Below are 19202 nucleotides of genomic sequence, written 5' to 3' on the forward strand. Positions count from 1 at the left end.
GAAGGCTTCCACTGCGTGATGGCTTTCAATTTAGTCCCTTTTTCATTATGGCTAATACTCAGAGCAGCACCTGGAATATGATTGACGCTGCATAAGTGTTTTACATACACCATGTTGATTCACTTAATCCTCATAATGACTTGGTGATATAGGTGCCATCATTGGTGCCATTTTATGTATGGGGAAATGGCCCAGAGAGGTTAAATCACTTGCCGGAGGACACACAGCTCAAAAGTGACTTGCCGGTTCGGGTGTAGGCAGACAGCCGACAGCCCCAGTGTTGGGAGAGGGTTTTAAGAAAGCGGCCAGGGTTAAGGTTGATGATGAGGTTAAGGGTCAGAGTTAAAGAAGCCGACAAGGGATACTGAGGTGCGTCCTGGGATTAGTAACAGCAGGAAGCGGCACCTAGGCGGCCTGGGCAGGGAAGGTTGGTGGTTCCTGGAGGCCGTGGGTTCTGGAGCCATGGAGGAGAGCGAGTCCTCACGTGGCCTTGGTGTGTGGATGGACACAGCCACACCGCAGGGAATCAGGCCCCAGACCCTGTCTTCCTGCCTAAGGTCTCCATGCCGTGGGCTTCCCATGGGCCACGCTGATGAGAAGCCAAAGGGCACAGGAGCCCAGGTGCGGGAGTCCTTAGAGGTCAGACTTGGGGTGCCGGAGCTAGGCAGGGAGGGGTGGAGCATGGGCGTCAGGGCACATGAAGACTGGTCCCACGGGGGGGGGGGGGGGGGGCGGGGGCAAGAATATATTCATTCCTTCACTCGCTGATGAATACTTTTTTTTTTAATGAAGGCTAACTTTGTTTTCAGTTCATTCATCTATTTGAGAGAGAGAGAGAGAGAGAGAGAGCACGGGAGGGGCAGAGAAAGAGGGAGAGAGAGAATCCCAAGCAGGCTCTGCTCTGTCTGCGCAGAGCCCAATGCGGGGCTCAAACCCATGAACCTTGAGATCATGACCTGAGCCAAAAGCAAGAGTGGCACAGTTAACCGACTGAGCCACCCAGGCACCCCGTGAATTCTTCTCTCTGTATGTTACATGTAGAAATCCACCTTACTTTCATGTGTCTGTGTTTCGCACTGTCATATTGCTGACACCGGGCACCTTGCTTGCCTGTTGCAGATGGTGCTCAGTGAATACGTGTAGGGGAGGAAGCATGAGGGAGTGTCCATTCATTCATTCATTCATAGAACAAAACAAAAGTAAAACTTTCTTCCAGAATTTCCCAGGCATTTTGCAAAGGGCGGGGCGTCCTCCAGTGAATGTGAAGATACGTGAGTCCTGCCCCTAAGGAACTTTATCCTCCTGGGGCTTCAGTTTCATCCCCACGGTGGGAGACAGTGTGAGGTCTCAGCCTGGCATCTGGCTGGGCACGTTCTGTTTGGCCAGCCCAGGGTTTTACAGAAACCAGCCGGGGTTTCTCACTGGTCTCGGGACTCAAGTGCTTTGGCGTGAGTTGTCTCGCAGAGTCACAGAAGTGCTCGTCCTGCATGGTGCCACCAGGCATGGGGTTGTGGCCCCTGGATTCAGGTGGAGCCCAATTATTGCATGCCCAGTGCAGGCTTAGGACAACTTGCAAATTGGCACCAGGGCTGAGGAGGGAACTGAGGCTTTGCCCAAGGTTGCCCAGCGGAGAGGGTCACGGCCAGGACGTGACTCGGGATTCTGCAGCCCCCTCCCCCCTCGCCCTCTCTCCCCTTGGGTCGCTCCCATGCAGCTCAGGGAGCCTGTGGTCCTCTGCTCCCCAGGTCTCCATCCGGCTGGATGGCGAGAACAAGGCAGTGGAGTACGATGCCGTGGGCGCCATGAAGGACGCCGTGAGGGTGGTGTTCCAAGGCCCCCGGGTCAGTGACCTCTTTGACCGGGACTGGCACAAGATCGCCCTGAGCATCCAGGCCCAGAATGTCTCCCTGTACATCGACTGTGTGCTGGTGCAGACGCTGCCCATCGAGGAGCGGGAGAACATCGACATCCAGGGCAAGACCGTGATCGGCAAGCGCCTGTATGACAGCGTGCCCATCGACGTGAGTACCGGGATGCGGGCAGGGGGGAGGCTCCTGCGCCCAAGGTCCTGGGGTCACCAGGGGAGGGAAGCCTTGGGAGTCAAGTGCCCTCGCCTCCCCCAGACTTGTCCGTTTCACTTGTCAAGACGTCACCTTGGACTGCTGTAGGAGGGAGGACCCTACCTCAGAAACCGTGTTGGGACCCAGGGTCCCCTTCATTCATTCATGCATTCAGTTGTTCATTCAGCTGGTCATTTTTCACATGTATATTGAGCACGTGCTGTGTACCAGGCGCTGTGCCCAGCCATGGGGACATCTGTCTGCATATGTATCTGTAGGTAGTAGATACGGAGAATTCTAAACTCCCCTGTGTATTTAAATAGAGCCTTTTTTTTATTTTTGCTTTCTTGTCTGATTGTAGAAAATCTGGAAAACACAGTATATGCAAAATAAGTAAAAAAAAAAAAAATTGTCCTCCGTGCACTGCCCGGGGATGACAACCAGTGATAACTCGGTAATGGTACCAGTGTCCTCCCGTGTCCTTCCATCAGTGTTCTTTCTTCCTGCTCTTCCCGCCCCCTTTTCTCTCCTTTCTTTTTCTTTTTCCCTTAATTTGTATTTCTTTCCTCCGGAGCTGCCTCTGCACCTCCGTGCACACAGACGCGGGCACCGTAAGTGCACGGCCCTGAGATGCACATGCGCAGGGTGCTGGCACTCCCTGTGTGCGATCCCTTCGAGCCCAGGCAGCCTTACCTGCTACAGCAGGAGCATCCGCCTCCCAAGGAGTAATCAGATCACGATTTGGGTTAGCTCTCTCCAAAACCACCTCTTATCCTTTCTTACACTCTCACGCGTGTCTGTTATCAAAGATGGTGTTGTTGGAGGTGAGCTCAGTTCTTTGGAGTTTCTGCAAACGATCCGTGGTTATCCTAAATCCTAAATGTAGGCAATCCTAAAATTGCTTTTTGCTTTTCTTCCTAAGAGGATGGGTCAAAGCTTTTCTTCTTTCTTCTAGCTGCTTTGATATACTTTATTACACGTTGTGTTTAGTTACTGATGCTTCCCCGTCCTAATCATCAAGCCTTGGGTCTTGAACATGGTGCCATGTGTCCAAGGACACTTTCCTCATGAGGAGCACAGCTGCCCGTCGAGTTTGAGCTGTAGACCAGCTGATAGGGTTCCACTGGGGCATGTGCCCTTACAATCAGTGATTAGGTTGTAAGGTAAACCATTTTTGACTTTCGCACATAATGTAAATTTCTCAACAAAGTGCCTGAACATTTATATGCCTACCACCGATGTACAGCAGTCCTATTTTCTTAAGTCCTCACTGGTATATTGAATATATTTTATTTTTTAAAAGATTTTGTTTTTAAACAATCTCTACGTGCAACGTGGGGCTTGAACCCACAACCCCGAGATCAAGACTAAGCCAGCCACCTACTGAGCCAAGCAGATGCCCTGATGTATTTTATTTTTAAATGTTTTTTGTTTTGTCAATCTGATGGGCATATGATGGTATTTTTTTTGTCTTTTCCACCTGTATTTCCCTGCTTCTGCCGCAAACAGCCATCCTGTGTATTTGATTGCCTACTTGACATCCCCTCGGTGACTGGGGATGCCCGTAGCATTTGCCTGTTTTTATGATTATGCTGTGTGGTTTTTTTTTTTAATGACTTCTAGATAATACGTATATATTCTGAATATGAATTGCATATTTATTATATGTTGTGAATATTGTTTCCTGATCTGTCAAGCACAAACCATAAGCTAAAAAATTGAGTAATTTTGAACATCTCAAGATTCAAGAAATGGTGTTATGGCCAAAAAAAGCACCATAAACAACGTTAGAAAGTCTCTTACAACTTGCATTGTTAGCTGAAGAAGAGATTGTGGACATTGCCAGTATGTACAGATTCCTTAAAATGAAGGCCAGAGAAGGCTCGCCAGAGGGAGTAGGGCAGAGGAGAGACGGGGCGGAGTGAGGCAGGCGGCACCCACGAGCCGTGCCCGCGCGTGTCCACCTCCAGTCCCCTCGAGTGGTCCTGCCGTGGTCACGCACGGAAGCGATCTCGGCTGTGCCTGCTTGTTCCTTTGACCTCTGCGGTGGAAACCAGGCTGATGCTTTCCGTATGTTGCTGCTGACAGGGTGAAATAAGATAGTAGACGTGGGCCCAGAGCAGAGAAAGAAAATCCTAAAAGCAACTAAAGCTACCAAAATCGTCACTCAGACTGCTGCAAATTCCAGCTGAGAGCATCACGCTGTGCCCGCCCCTTCGTGCCCCCACCCCGCGTCCGATCCAGGCTGCCTCCCAACCTTAGGAAGCAGACACCACGAACACCTCAGTTCACGGCCGGGGAGAAGGACGCTCCTTGAGAAATGTCCTGGGTTTTCTCAGGTCGCAGAGCCAAAACGTGGCAGAGTTGGGATTTCTGCTCAGACAGCCCGTCTTCAATGCCCACCTGCAAACCACGCCTTGTCTAAGACCATGAGTGTCGGGGCCTGGCGAAGACAGAGCTGTGGCATGTGTACGATACAAGTACGGTCATGCCAGTCCCCGTCAGAGTATGTGTTATTGTCACAAGCACAACCCCTTTAACCCTCCCCACACGCCACAGAGGGGGCATTGCTCCTGTGCTACAGGTGAAGAGTCCAGCTCAGAGACAGTAGCTGGTTTGCTTAAGCCCCCCCGTCCCTGCCAGCCCTGGGCCAGTGTGGGGTGAGGCAGGATGGGTCTTGGGAGCAGTGTTGGTGAAGCCTGTGGGAAGGGCAGAGGTAGGGCAGGGAAAGCTCAGCATTGCATCCGAAGATGTTCCCTGGGGCTGCAGGGAGCAGGTGGATGTAGAGGAGAAGGAGGGGTGGGCCGTTAGGAAGCAGTGAGAGGCCCAGCGGCTGGGGGCCTCCTCAGGGATAGTGAGGTTCCTGGTGCCTCCTGCTGAGGGTGGGGGGTTCAAGAGGAATGGCCAAGGAAGCCGACAGGCATGTAGGCAGGGGGATGCGGTGAGGGTGCCATCCAGCTGGGGGAGAGCTGGGGATCGGAGTAGGGGTGGAGAGGGGCGATCCTGGGCCCTGAGGGTGGAGCTTGTCTGGGATGCTCGCGATGCCAGGGTGGGGGGCCCTTCCCCATCCCTGTCCAGAGGCCCCGCTGGCCTCCCCTTCCCTGTGTCCCAGGCCTCTGCCGGTCTCCCGAGTTGGTCAGTGAGGAGCATTCTCCCTCTCGGAGACCAGAGGGATTCACCTCTCCCACCCTCCACCTGTCCAGAGCTGTCTCCTGGCTGGTGCTGGTGCTGGGGACCAGCACCCGCCACCCTCTTCCGCAGGGTCAGCACCTGGGTCTCTAGGGCTGCCTGCCCGGCTGCTCTAGAGCAGGCCCCCAAGCCACGGTCAGCGTCTAGCATGGGAGGACCGCAGGGACCAGCACACCTGTTGGCGCTCTTGTCCTCCTTCCATCGCGCCAGTTTGGGGATCCGGCAGGCACCCCCACCTGGCGTCTGCGCACTAAGCGCTGGCCTGGAGCAGAGACACCTCACTCGCACTTTGCCTGGTCCTGCCCACTGTGTCCTCGTGCTCCCTGGGTTCATCCACGTTGCAGCCCCGAGAGCTCATTCGCCCCATTGTCCCCATTGATTTGTTTATATTTAAATGTTTATTTATTTATTTTGAGAGAGAGAGAGAGAGAGAGAGAGAGACAGGGCACGAGTGCAAGTGGGGGAGGGGCAGGAAGAGAAGGGGAGAGAGAGAATCCCAAGCAGTTTCCTCACGGTCAGCACAGAGCCCGACGTGGAGCTCGGCCTCCTGACCCTGAGATCGTGACCAAGAGTCGGATGCTTTACCGGCTGAGCCACCCAGGCGCCCCCACGTTGTCCCCATTTAGCAAGGAGGTGCAGGCACAGAGAGATTCAATAACTTGCCCAGAATGGCCAAGTGGGTAAGTGGCTTCACAGTCTGCTTGTGGGTTCTGTGCTTTACTGGGTGTCTGGGACCCTGGGTGTGCGTCCTGCCTGACTCTCACCTTCGATGGTCGCATTAGGCCCTTAATTGGCCTCTTTGCACCCCCCGTGTGGAGTCTGGGGGCTCGGCGGGTCCCTTTCTCTCCTTTCACCACGCCATTAGCCGAGTGTCCACTTTGTGTGCCTACTGGGAATCCCAGAACCTCTGACATTTGTCAACAGAATACCACACCCATTTCCCATTTCCAGCTGGGTTTCTAGCTTGAAAACAAATCCTAATGAAGTATGTGGCAGGAGAATCAATAAATTCCTCAGCCTGTTGTCAATCTTGCAAAAGCATGGGGTGGTCCAGGGCCTTGGACACAGCCAGAGAGACCACAGCACAGCTGCAGCTCTCCCTGTGACCCCCACATGCCTCTGTGCCTCACCTGGTCCTCGCCCAGTCCTGCGAGGGTGCGTCACCGCCTTCACCCTACAGCAGAGGACACAGAGGCTTGGGTTGGCGTGTCTTGACCAGCTGTCACGAGAGGAGCAGGGCTGGGACCCAAACCAGATTTCAAGCTCCCTGCACTCCCTAGCCGGTTACCCCGGCGCAGCCAGAGAAGGGTCACCAAGCTGCAGGTGGTGGACCCTGAAGGAAAGCCGGGCCAGGGAAGACCACCTAGGCTGTCGTTCAGACAGTTACTGAGAGCATCGATGTGAGCAGAGAGCTGAGAGTCGAGTGGGGGCCAGAGGGACGTCAGCGGGTAGGTTCCTGGCTTGGTGGAGGGAGGAGACCAGACGCAGGAGCAGGGTGGCCAGAGAATGATGGGACTTCAGGTGGCCGGAAAGGGGTCCCTCTGGCTCCCAGACCCTCTCAGCCACCTGGGAACCTCTCTGCCAGGCCCCGGTGTCTGTGCTCTGACCGTGACCCTGCACGTCTGTCTCTTTCTTCCCCGGCCCTGTCCTCACAGCCTTGCCAAACGGACCAGCTGCTGGGTATGTGTTTGCTAATGAAGAAAGCAGGACCCTGTCTTGAAAATGGGCTTTGTTCAAAAGCACGACTGTATGTTTTGTCATTTTCTCCTGTTCTGCGGGCTGGCGTCTCACAGGAAGTAAAACAGACAGACGGATGGGATGGTTAACTGAACTGTGGGGTGGGGGGTTATATCCCCAGGGCACCTTCTAGAGCCAGCAGGATGAGGCCAAGCACTGAGCAGCCGCATGAGGGTTCGCTGGGGCCCTCCAGCTGCAGCATAGGCCAGCCAGAGGAGGGTAAAGGGAGGCACAAGGCCAGGGGCACGTAGCACCCATGTTTAGTAAAATAAGCATCCCTCTATTCGCTGGTTCGGCTCAAGTTCCCTCAGCAGATGTGTGTGCGTACACCCATGCATCCTTCCAACCATTCATTCTGGGCCTCTGGGACTCTGCCGGGTGCCAGAAACGGTTCTGGTGCTGGGGATCCAGCGGAAGACAGGGGAGAAGAGATGCCTCACGGGGTCTACGTGCTGGCAGGGAAGCAGGTTTTGAAAAGTAAACTAAGAAACGTGCACAAAGACGTTTCGCGGCAGGGGACATAAAGTGACAGGCGATGGGGCCTGCACTCAGGTGGCACTTGTGGAGGTGAGGGCAGCATGGTTTGGGGAGGTGACTAGGAGTTCGCTGGGTTTTCAGGGAGTTTCCTAGATGAGGGACCCCGTGTAAACGCACGGATGTGGGAAGCCAGGAGGTTGGGTGCTGTGGGATGTGAGTGCGGAGTGAGGGGAAGCACCCCTGGAAAAGCAGGCAGAGCCAGGTGCTGGGGGACCCAAGCGTCCCAGAGAAGGCCCAGGCTTTCTGTGCAGACTGTGTGTGCACGTGTGTATGCGTGGGCCTGTGTGGGCCTGTGTGTGCGTGTGCACATATACACGTGTTGTGTGGGTGTGTGCATGTGGGTGTGTGTGTGCATGTGTGCATATTGCACATGCTTGCACGTGTGTGTTGTATGGGTGTGTGTGCAGACGCATATGTGTGCCTGCGTGCACATGTGTGTGTTCATCTCTGCGTGCACGTGTGTATTGTGTGGGTGCAGACGTGTGTATGTGTCCGTGTGTGTGTGTGCATGTGTGGGTGTGTGGGTGCAAATGTGTGTGCATGCTGCACACCAAAACCCTTGTAAGTTGTGTTGAGGGACTGCGGTGTTAAAGGGGGTGATGGAGGCACATTTACTGTACAAAGTTGACTTGCGCAGCCGCGTGGAGATGCCATGTGGGTTGGGCGTGAGGTACTTTCGGAGGCTTCCAGAGACCGCGGTGAGAGCGCCCTGAAAGGAGCTCTAAATAAACGCGCTGGCAGTGACGGGGGGCGGGAGGTGGCATGTGACAGGGAGCCTAACCTGCAGCCTCCAACCTCCTTGCACTTGGGGCTGTCACTTCTAGAAGGGCGCGCAAGTAGGTGACACATAGGCTCCCCCTGGAGCTCAGCCCAGGGCGGGGGGTGGCCCGGGTCAGACCAGAAGGGACCCCGAGGAGGAGGTGGGGCCTGCTGGAACCATGGGGGCTTCGGGCTGCTAAGTCCCCCGGGACTCACCCCCATCCTCGTTATCCTTTCCAGTTTGACCTGCAGCGGATTGTGATTTACTGTGACTCCCGACACGCGGAATTGGAGACTTGCTGTGACATCCCCTCAGGCCCGGTGAGCAGACTCCTGCACGCAGAGGAGCAGAGGAAACTCAGAGGGACAGGGGTGTCCAGGGCCTAGGAACCGGCATCCAGGGGCCGGGGTGTGCCCACCTTCAGAATGTGGCCTGAAAGGGCTCCGTTTCCTGGGCACCCGGGGTGTGGGTTGGGAGTCATGCAGGCCCCCGGTGGGGCTGCAGTGGTCCTGGCCTCAGTCAGTGCCCTCAGGCTGCAAGCCAAGTGCTGGGGCCCAGCTGCAGGGAGAACAGACAGAGGCTGGCAGCATGGCCGTGGGAGGGACTGACCCGTGATCAGAGCAGGGGAGACCGAGGCACCTTGGTCTGGTCGGCAGAGGGGAGGAGGCAGCTCGCAGGCAGGACTGGGAAGTTCAAGACAGATCAGAGTTTTTCCCCCTGACCCTCCAGGCAGGTCAGCCTCCCCCTGGGACCTCTCCACTTCTGCCCCCTTCCAGGCTCTCTCTCTCCAACCTCTCTAGCAAAACCCGGTCCCAAGGCTGCTTGGAGGGCGGGCTTAGTGACAGGGCCTGTTCCCAGGGCTGAGGGCTGAGGTCCTCGCACGGTGCTCAGTGGGCCCCGTGCTCTGGACGTGGTGATGGAAGCCGCCAGCGCTCGGGGTTTAGAGTCACACAGGCCTGACTCTGGACGGAGGGAAGAGAAGGAGGTCAGGTAAGGGTCCATGAGAGCAGAGAGGTGGGAGGGGTAGAGGTGGTGGTAGGGAAAGAGGACATTACCAAGCACCTGCTGGGGGTCAGACACTGAGCTGTCCCACTGACTCCTCCTCATTGTGCGTCAAGATAGACACACCCTTACCCCCATTCTGCAGAGCGTAACACTGAGGCTCAGAGGGGTTAGCGGTGCCTGCAGTTGCTGAGAGGCCAGCGGCTGAGAGCAGGTCGGCCCAGGCCCTTCTGACTCCAAGGCCTCAGGAGCCCAGGACCTGCGGCCAGACATGACCCGACCTCCCCCCCCACCGCTCAAGTGCAGGCTCCTTGGGTTCCTGGCTCCCGTTGCGTGCTCCACTGCCGGGGCTCTGTGCAGAGTCAAGAGCCAGGTTCTAACCCACTGGGATTTCCTTTCAGTGCCAGGTGACTGTGCTAACGGAGCCTTCGCCCCCGCCCCAGCGGCCTCCCACCGTGGGCAGTGAACAAATCGGGTTTTTGAAGACCATCAACTGCTCCTGCCCGGCTGGAGAAAAGGTACCCTCCCCGTTTGACCCTCAGCCCCCAGCCCAGAGCCCCCAGGGCTGAGCGGGGCAGGGTGGTCACCACGAGCAATGGCGGAGGTGGGAATTTCCCATCATGCACGAGGTCGGCCAGGGCGGATGGCCCCAGGTGCTGAGGGAGCCCTTCTTGTTCCTTGGACTCTTGTGTGTTGATGTTCCAGCTCATGAGGATGGGAGCTCTCAGACCCGTTAAGGTTTTCCTGGATTTAACTGTATTCCTGAGGTTTTTCTTGGCTCCTGCTGGTGCCCTCTCCACTCACATGCAAGTAATCAAACCAGATCTGGTTTGCGAATGAGGTTCAGAGTAGGCAGCATATAAGGAGAGTTTTATCTACTTTGCTTCTGATTTACAAACAGAGTGTTTCTATGAACACCACCAGCACCATCCGCTAGCCTGGATTAAAGGTCTCCTCCGGTGCCCGAGGCCTTCACCTCTTCCGTTTTTCTGTAGACCGGTGGCCTTTTTGATAAGACACAACAAAAATGAAAACACAACAAAACGAAACGCCAACATTTTCCACTGTTTGAGCAGAAGAACTTAACCAAACACCCGAGGATGCCAAAAAGCAGTACTGTGCTGGGGAAGGTCCCCGCGAGGTTCTGCGGGGCCCGTAGCCCAGGGCCTTGCCCCACGGCCTGCAGTTACATCCCCTGCTGCATCCACCCTCAGCTCGGGGCCAGCATCCCCGAGGTGTCGGTGACTTTGCAGGGGACAAGGCAGACGGAAAGAAATGTGAAATCACGGTCAGGTTCGCGGGAATGGACATACTTTCAGTACACATGTCCTGGCAGGCAGACTCCCTCCTTCTCTCCCTCCCCTCCTCCTTCTCCATCACACCTTCCCTCCCTTCGTTCTCCCTGGAGAGCCAGACCTGGGGAGACAGGGAGTCCCCAGGAGCTCTCATCAGGTGAGGCTGGCAAACGCTGGCCCGACTTGCTGAAAGGAGCCAGCTCAGCCTTGCCAGGAGCTGAGGCTTTTTCCGGGCAGGGGGTGAAAGTGGAGGCACCTTGGCCCGGTGCCCGCTGGGTTAGGATGGGAGACGTCGGGCAGGGAGCCAGGGGGAGCACACAGGGCTGGACAGCCGCCCCTCACCTGGCCCTGGCTTTCGGTTAAGAACCCCGAGTGAGAGGCTACCACGTGTGGGGCTTGGGTGACCATCAGCTGCACACAGACTGCAGGGAGGGAGGCCAGAGCCTGTTCTGCCCAGTCCAGACTTTTCCCCCGAGCCCGGCTGTGCCCTGAACATGTCCCCCCGGGGCCCTCGTGGTCCCTGGCACGGACCTGTGGGAGGGAAGTCTGGGGTCAAGCAGGCCTCCCCCTCCTGCTCCCCTCTCACCCCTCCCCACACTGCGTGGCTGAGGCAGGTCCCCTGTGGCCTTTCTAGCCCCATTTCTCTCCACTCTGCTCTCCCAATTTCCAGGATTCCTCGCAGGGATCATGACCATTCTTGTCTTCTGGCATTTGCGTGGACCACCCCCCCCCCCTTTATCTGGCTCATGCCTTTTCTTCTCTCAAGATGTCCCCAGGGAATCCTTTCTGAGCATGCTGTCGTCTATGTGAATTCCCTTCTCCCTCCCTGTAGCCTTCCCTCCCTTCCTTCCATCATCCACCGTGTACCCCTGCAATAGCTATTTATTCAGCACCTGCTATTTTCAAGACCCTGTGAGCCATTCCCCTCCCTGTGCTTCCATCTACCCTAATAATGATCACATTTGGATTAAAAACCTCTACCCGTCTTCACTTCCATCAGGTAGGTTTCAGATGGCAAAGATTCAATCTTGACATGGCTGTGTTTTCAGCCACTGATGTATATAGCCTGATTTTATTAAATAGTGGTGGAACTGAGGGACAGGAGGATCAGGTGTGAGGATAACGGGCCGATGGCAGCTGGAGAGCTGGGAGGGAGGGACAAAGGAACACACCATCTCTTGCCGCAGGACAAGGTCTTTCCTCTTCAAGATTATCTTTCACCTTACACATTCTCAGCCTCCAATTCTGGTGGCGTCACCCAGGAGTCCATTCCCGGATTCACTCACCCATGCCTTATTTTTGACAGTAAACAGTAAGCACCCACTTGTGCTGAGCACCGACGTTTTAAGACACATAGTGCATGGTCCTCCGAAGTGCTCCAGCGTGCTGTGGAGCCCGGGAGCGCTGAGGTGCTCCCGGCCTGGGGGGCTCGCCAGCAGGCTGCTTCCCACACACAGGTGGCGGGAAGGGGGGCTCTTCTCCCTCCCCCAAGAAGAGGCCACATGGAAGAGCTTCAACAGCCACCTCATGAAATAGGGGTGGCCTCTGGATCGCCATCTTTAATACTGTAGAAGATAGGGTGCCCGGGGCCAAGGAGATGTAAGCATTCTCTCCTGGGAGGCCGAACTCGGACAAGGGCCACGGGAAGACTTGGCTTCCAGCCCTTTGAGTCTTTGAGTCAGTTTACAGAACACTTACATTCTTCACCGAGGTCAACGTGCCTTTTGGGTCCGTGTTTGCCTCTCTAGAACCAAACGTGTTGCCTGTAAACTGTGTATCAGGCATTCCGATGGGCGCTACGTGAGGTCAAACACACAAAAGATTACTCACCCCCACGCATGTGCAGATGACATCTGTGAATGCGTTGAAAAACAAACGTGTTCCTGAAGTGGCGAAGTACACAGCGTTGGCATTTTTAGCGATGGGTGTTACACATGCGTAAATGTAAGTGGATATGGTGCCCCTTCCTATACGTCAACGTGGCGAGATGTACATACGTACCATTGTATGAATCGTGTTCTGTTTGTTTTTAGCGTGACGCTATTTACAGGCACCCACAACTTAACAGCTCAGAATTTTTAATCTAGTAATAAGGTCATTTACACAAATAGCATTTATTTTATTTTGTTTCAATTTCATTTTATTCTGAGAGAGAGAGAGAGGATGAGTGGGGGAGGGAGGGGTAGAGATGGAGAGAGGAGAATCCTAAGCAGGCTTCATGCCCAACGTGGAGCCTGATGCAGGGCTCGATCTCACAGACCATGAGATCATGACCTGAACCGAAATCAAGAGTCGGACACTTAACCAGTTGAGCCACCCAGGCACCCCAACAGATAGCATATGTTTTATAAAGTGAACAATGTTTAGAGTTAGGCTACAGACATGTATTGCTTCGGTATTTTGGTGAATGATGACTATAGGAACCTTTAGCAGGCCACATGATATTTTTTAGCTTAAGTGGTGGCCTAGCTGGGGTAAACATGGCCCATGGGGTACCCATCTTGTTCGTCTCTGTCTTAATTCTGCTGATGGCTGCATAGGGGTGATACCAACGTATCCCATGTAGTTTGAGCTTGAGATCAGGGGTTCTGAGCCCCAGGAAACCTTGTCCAGCTGGCTGGTCACAGGTGGATCCCTCAGAGACTGGCCTGGGAGCATGTGGGGGGATAAATAACTAGTGAGGACAGACGGAGGGAGATTCAACAAAGCCTCACTGGTTTCTTTGTCCTTCTTCTTGTAGGGCGAGAAGGGGTCCGATGGTCCCGTGGGACTCCCCGGCCCAAAGGTCAGTATGGGCACTGCTCAGGGGCATTTTGGGGCCCAGATAAGCCTTTGCCATGCTCTGTAGATAGACACAAAAGCGGCATGTTAGGTGATGGCCCTGCGGTGTTGGCTTCCACCATGGTTCAGGTAGAATGATCGAGCAGGTGGTATGGAGTCTGCAACCTCCGTGTCTCGGTCTGAAAACCTGAGTGAGAAGAGGGGGGCTTAGAAAGCCCTGGCCCTGACCCTGACCCCATTTGAGGGGCTCACCTCTCCGTGGTCGGTTAATTTTGTGTCAGTCCTTTTAGGCTGCTGCATTCCAGAAACTTCGGGGTGGGGCTGGTCCGAGTCTGTTTAGATGGGCCTGTTATATTTTTCTGTAAGTTGCCTGACACTCTTTTTTGCACGAATCGTCCAGACTCGTGAGTTGCTCAAAGCCCAGTGCCTCCCCGTGGGGGCCCCCTCCTCATTCATGCAGCCGCCTCTGGGGCTCCCCGCCTTCCTGGGTTATTAGCGCTTACAGAGCTGGACAGGGCTGTCTTCTCATGTGGTTCTCTGGTCTCAGAGAGCTCAGACCCAGAGGGATGCTAACTGCCTGTGGTCACACAGGCAGGCGGAAGAGGTCAGTGTGACCCAGTGGCCATTACCTGGTCTGCTATTTGAAAGAGGGGCTGCGTGGAAACCCCCAGAGATGATGCCCTCCCCTTCTATCCCTCTCTCTACACCCCTGCCTCCTTTCTCCCCTGACTCTGCTGGGCTGGGGAGCATGGTCTCTCACACACACACACACACACACACACACCCCACCTGCTCTGCTCTGCTCCCCTCCCCTGGTGCCAAAGGAGAGCAGCTCAGGGCAGCCCAGGGTGCCAGGCGGTCCTTACAAGGAGAAACACAGGGATTTATGCCTCACTGGGCACCCCCTGGGCTGTAAGCTCAGCCTCTCGATTGTCAGATGGAAGTAAGGAGCAGAGGTGTCTGGGGGAGGAAGTGGAGAGCGTTTGTCTGGAACAGTGTTGTTTATGGAGTGGCTGTGCTGTGCTGTGGCTGAACAGATCCAGGGCTGGGCGGGGACCTGAGCAGGGAGGACGAGGCGGGGGGAGGGGAGACTAGGAGGGACTCGGGCACTGCCACCTGGAGATGCACGTGGCTCCCTCGGAGCTGATTTGCTGTCCTGAGGCTTCAGCCTCACCGGCCAGATTGTCCCAGGCTGAGGCTGAGACTGTGAGGAAAAACCCGTGGGTCCCAGTGGCCCCATTTATTTACCCACATGCAGCTCAGGTCGGGTCAACAGTCACGGTCTGGCGACCCCAGGTGCCGAGAGGCCCGTTCTAGTGCAGGACGTTCCAGTGAATGGGAGTCGCATCCCCAGCACTCGCAAGCCGGCAACAGAGAGGCATGCATGGGATCGCCTGTGGGGAGAGCCAGGGTAGAAGGCCCGCGGGCCCAGCAGGCTGCATGGGAGCCTCTCGGGGTAAAGAAGGCAGGGGAAGGGCATGACAGGCCAAGGGAACAGCATAAGCAAACTAGCTTAGGGTATGAAGTGTGAGGTGGGAGTGGACACAGGTGAAACTGCATACCAGGAGAGGAGAAAGACAGGATGTTGAGGCTTCCTGTGTTGGGTACCCAAGCCCATCTTGGATCGGCTTCTGGTACAGTTGGAGGCGGTCCCACTCCCACACTCAGCCCTTGCAAACTGTTTCCTCCTCTGCCTGCTGTCCCTGTCTTCGTGCACTGCTGGGAGGGCTCAGGACCTTGTGGGCACAGACTGGGCATACAAATGGCATCAGGGGGCCCTGGCTGGCCTCTGGCAGTTTCGGAGTACCTTCCTGCTTTCAGTCTTATGTGAGCTCATGACTGCATGCCCATTTCACGGAGGAGGAGGCCCAAAGAGTAATGATGCTCTCACGTTCAGCGGCAGAGCAGGAGTTTGAATCCGTGCTTCTCACTCTCCCTTGGGGGCTGGGCCATTCCCAGAACAAACATGTGATGCTTTCACCCACTCGCTTTCTCAAAACGTCCTTCGTTCCGGAATTAAGAGGTTGGGGAAATTATGTAGATGCTTCCTCCCTCTCCGGGGATGGGAAGCATGGCCTCATTCCTAAAAGAGAAACTTTTAAAAAAAATGTTTGTTTGTTTGTTTGTTTATTTAGAGAAACAGAGGGAGAGAGAGAATCCCGAGCAGGCTCAGCACTGTCAGCCTATAGCCTGACTTGGGGCTCGATTTTGACAGTGACAAAATCAGCCGCTGCCAGGCAGTCGGGGCCAAGTGGGCAGGGGGATCCCTGCCGGGGGGCCTGACCCAGTGCTCCTCTCTGGTTTCCACCCCTACAGGGAGACACGGGAGCCACTGGGTTGGCTGGAGCTCCTGGACCCAAGGGAGAAAAAGGTGACATGGTGAGTACGGGGCTGATGTGGGAGACCCGGAGCTTCCCCCAAGCGTGCATGTTGCCACAAGGCACCGAGTCCCTAGTGGGAGCCAGACACCGAGCCAGACGCTGCCCCTGGAATGGAGTCCAAGCTCTTCTCCAGGGCACGGGAGGCCCACAGAGGTGGCCCCAGCTGTGGCCCCAGCCCCATCCTGCACCTGCACCCCTCCCCCCACCGATTCTGTGCACCCAGATGGGCAGCTAGGAGTCTCCAAACTGGTCACTTCTCACTGGCCAGTGCACCTGCTCTTTCCTCCCTAAGGAATGATTTTGCTATCTTTCCACTCCTGGTTTTCCTCTCACCTCCCCTTTCTGACTGGCCCCTCTTTCCTCATATCCACGTGAACTGTGTAGGTTCTCCAGGATATCCCTGTCGCCCCCGGAAAAGAAGCAGGGAACAGTGTCTGCCTGTGACTGGGCACTGGTGTCAGATGTACAAACAAAACCTACAAAGTAGGCATCACAGGGGTAGTTAAAGAGCAAGGGGGAAATCATTCTCTTATTTAAAGTTTAGTTGTTTATTTTGGGAGAGAAAGAGAGAGCACATGATCAGGGGAGGGGCAGAGAGATGGGGGGAGAGAGAGAATCCCAAGCAGGCTCCACGTGTCCATGCAGAGCCCAACGTGGGGCTTGAACTCACAATGCTGGGATCATGACCTGAGCTAAAATCAAAAGTTGGACGCTCAACCAACTGAGCCACCCACATACCCCAGAGGGAAATCATTCTTAAAGAAGGAAAGGCAGGTGTTATGACAGCATCACATCAAATCCAGAATCTAAGTAAAGAGAAATTGCTCAAAAGAAGAACCAAATGGAAATTCTAGAGCTGGAATTGGAACTGAAATGAAAAGGGTAATCAGTAGAGCGTCTTGACAGTAGGTCTGAACTGGCTGCAGAAAGAGCTGACGTTCTTGCAAACAGATCGATCGTGATCATGTAATCTGAAGACTGCAGAGAACCAGGAAGGCGGAAAATGAGCAGAGCCTCGGAGTGGACCAGAATGCTCATAAGGGAGCAGAAAGCGTATTCAAAGAAATAATGGTGGAAAAAATTCCAGTTATGGTGAAAAGCAGTATTGTACCTGTTCAAGAAGCTCTGTAAACTCGAATGATTGTAGTAAAAATTCTAAAAGAGAAACTTTAAAAAAAATGTTTATTTATTGATTGATTGATTGATTTAGAGAAACAGAGAGAGAGAGAGAGAGAGAGAGAGAGAGAATCCCAAGCAGGCTCAGCACTGTCAGCCTATAGCCTGACTTGGGGCTCGATCTCACAAACCATGAGATCATCACCTGAGCTGAAATCGAGAGTTGGTCGCTCAACTGACAGAGCCACCGGGGTGCCCTGAGAAACTTTTGAAAGCAGCAAGAGAAAGAAATGAGTCGCTGTGTACAAAGAAGCCCCGTAAGAACATTGGCTGACTGACCTTCAGGAATCACAGAGGCCAGAATGCAGCGAGGGTGACCAGGGCAAAGTTGCTCCTCACGGCCGTGTCCGACTGGGCATCTAACAAACAGGTGTGGTGACAATGGCACAAGGTCCGGGCAGGAGGGACTAGAGCTGTGTAGGGAGCCGTGTGTTTATAAATCCCGCTGGAAATAGTATGAGTCTGAAGTAGATCATGATAAGGTAAGATGTGCCTGGTACACCTAAGAGCAACCTCTAAGAAATGAAACAAAAATATGCAGTGAAAGTGGTATTAAAGATAATTAAGATGTTACTAAAAAATACTTTATGCCAAAAAAGTCATAAAGGAGGAAAAAAGAGATAACAACAAAACGATAGGAGACATGCTTGTTCCAGAAACATGCTTGTAATCCAAGGCACTTGTATATCAAAGCGAATTTCGAGAACCATTGGCTCAGTTGTGATCATGTGACACTTGGCATCACGTCTGACTCGTATTGCAAGACATCACTCGTTGATGAGGCAGACATTTATTAGAAATGTTTGCTCATCTTGTGGAACACTCGCAGAACAAGTTACAATCCAAGGTTTTACTGTGTGTCAGTAATCATGCAACATGTTCAGGCTGGACGTAAAAACAAGATCTGCTCTGCCGTGTCTACATCAGACACTTGAGATTCAAAGGTGCAAACAGCTTGAAAGTAAAAGGATGGGGGGTACATGTTCTGAAAATAGAAAACTTACAAATTGGGAGTGACCGTGCTAGTATCAGACTAAAAATAGACTTTAAAACCCGAAGCTCATGGAAGTAAAGAGGGATATTTGATCATGAGAAAAGTGTCGGTCTTTCAAGCATAGATAACAGTGTAAACACATGGGCACCTAACAAGAGTCCAAAATCCATGAAGCAACAAGTGACAATGGAAGGGAGGATTAGGTAACTCAGCGGTGATGGTTAGAGACCTCAGCGCCTCCCTAGTGATGCCAGTGACGCCTACAGTCGCCAGGACGGTGGAGAAATTGGGACCCTCATAACATTGCTGGTCCAAAATGGCGCAGCTGCTTTGGAAAACACCCTGGCTGTCCTTAAATGGTTAAACAGAATTACCATGTGACTCAGCAGTCCCACTTGGAGATATATATTCAAAAGAAATGAAGACATATGCTCAAACAAACCCTGTGCACAAATGCTCACAGAAGCATTATTCATAATAACCAAAAAGTAAGAACAACCCAGATGTTCATCATGTGATGAATGGATAAATAAGATATGTGATACACTCACCCAGTGGCATGTTATTCAGCAGCAAATTGGAGTATTGCCACATGTTACGGCATGGATGGACCTTGAAACCGCTTTGCGAAGAAATCACCACTGGCTGTGAAGCCAGCTGTCACCCACGTGTCATGGGATTACATGCATATGAAGTGTCTAGAGGAGACCAGCCTACAGAGATGAAATCGATTCGTGTTTGCCCAGGACAGAGGGTGGGGGTGGGGGGGGAGGACACGAGGAGTGACCGCTAGTGGGTGTGGACTTCTTTCTCAGCTGATGAAAACATCCTAGAACGTTGACCATGGTGGTTGTTGCCCAGCTCTGTAAATATGCTAAAAACTATTGACTGGTACACTTTACGTCGGTGAATTACACAGCAGGTGGATTATGTCTCCGTAGAGCTCGCAAGGAAAAAAAAATAATGGTACCATAATATTGGGTTGTTGGAAAAATCAAATGGGGTAATACCCACGAGAATCAACACTCAGTAAGGGTTAGCATCTCTTCTGGAAGCTCCTGGGCAGGGCCGACGGGAAAGCATCTGACCCTTTGAGACCCTGGGGTGCTGATGCCATGTGTGACATCATGTCTGCAGATGCTCTCTAGTAAACCTTTGCTTCCTGCTTTCCTTTTCTAGGGCAGGGGGCCTTTTGTCCGCGGAGAGAAGGGTGAAAAGGTAAGCCTGGCCCTTTTATCGCTCCTCTGGGGGCTGTGCAGCTGGCCAGGGAGCACAGTGTGGAGGGTCGCC

The 19202-nt window shown here is 53.9% G+C and overlaps 1 protein-coding gene across 3 annotated transcripts in view; it reads left to right on the plus strand.

Annotated features, from left to right (window-relative positions):
- Positions 1 to 19202, plus strand: part of COL22A1 (collagen type XXII alpha 1 chain) — a 260760-nt gene that overhangs the window by 64353 nt on the left and 177205 nt on the right. For all 3 annotated transcript variants that reach the window (XM_086695892.1, XM_086695894.1, XM_086695893.1), the window contains exons 7-12: positions 1746 to 2021; positions 8523 to 8603; positions 9687 to 9803; positions 13321 to 13365; positions 15678 to 15740; positions 19092 to 19130. In XM_086695892.1, the coding sequence (XP_086552018.1) occupies positions 1746 to 2021; positions 8523 to 8603; positions 9687 to 9803; positions 13321 to 13365; positions 15678 to 15740; positions 19092 to 19130 (621 nt within the window). The remainder of the gene's footprint in view (positions 1 to 1745; positions 2022 to 8522; positions 8604 to 9686; positions 9804 to 13320; positions 13366 to 15677; positions 15741 to 19091; positions 19131 to 19202) is intronic.

Source organism: Puma concolor, chromosome F2, assembly GCF_028749965.1.
Source record: "Puma concolor isolate L17-30 chromosome F2, mPumCon1.1.hap2, whole genome shotgun sequence".
Classification (NCBI taxonomy): Eukaryota; Metazoa; Chordata; class Mammalia; order Carnivora; family Felidae; genus Puma; species Puma concolor.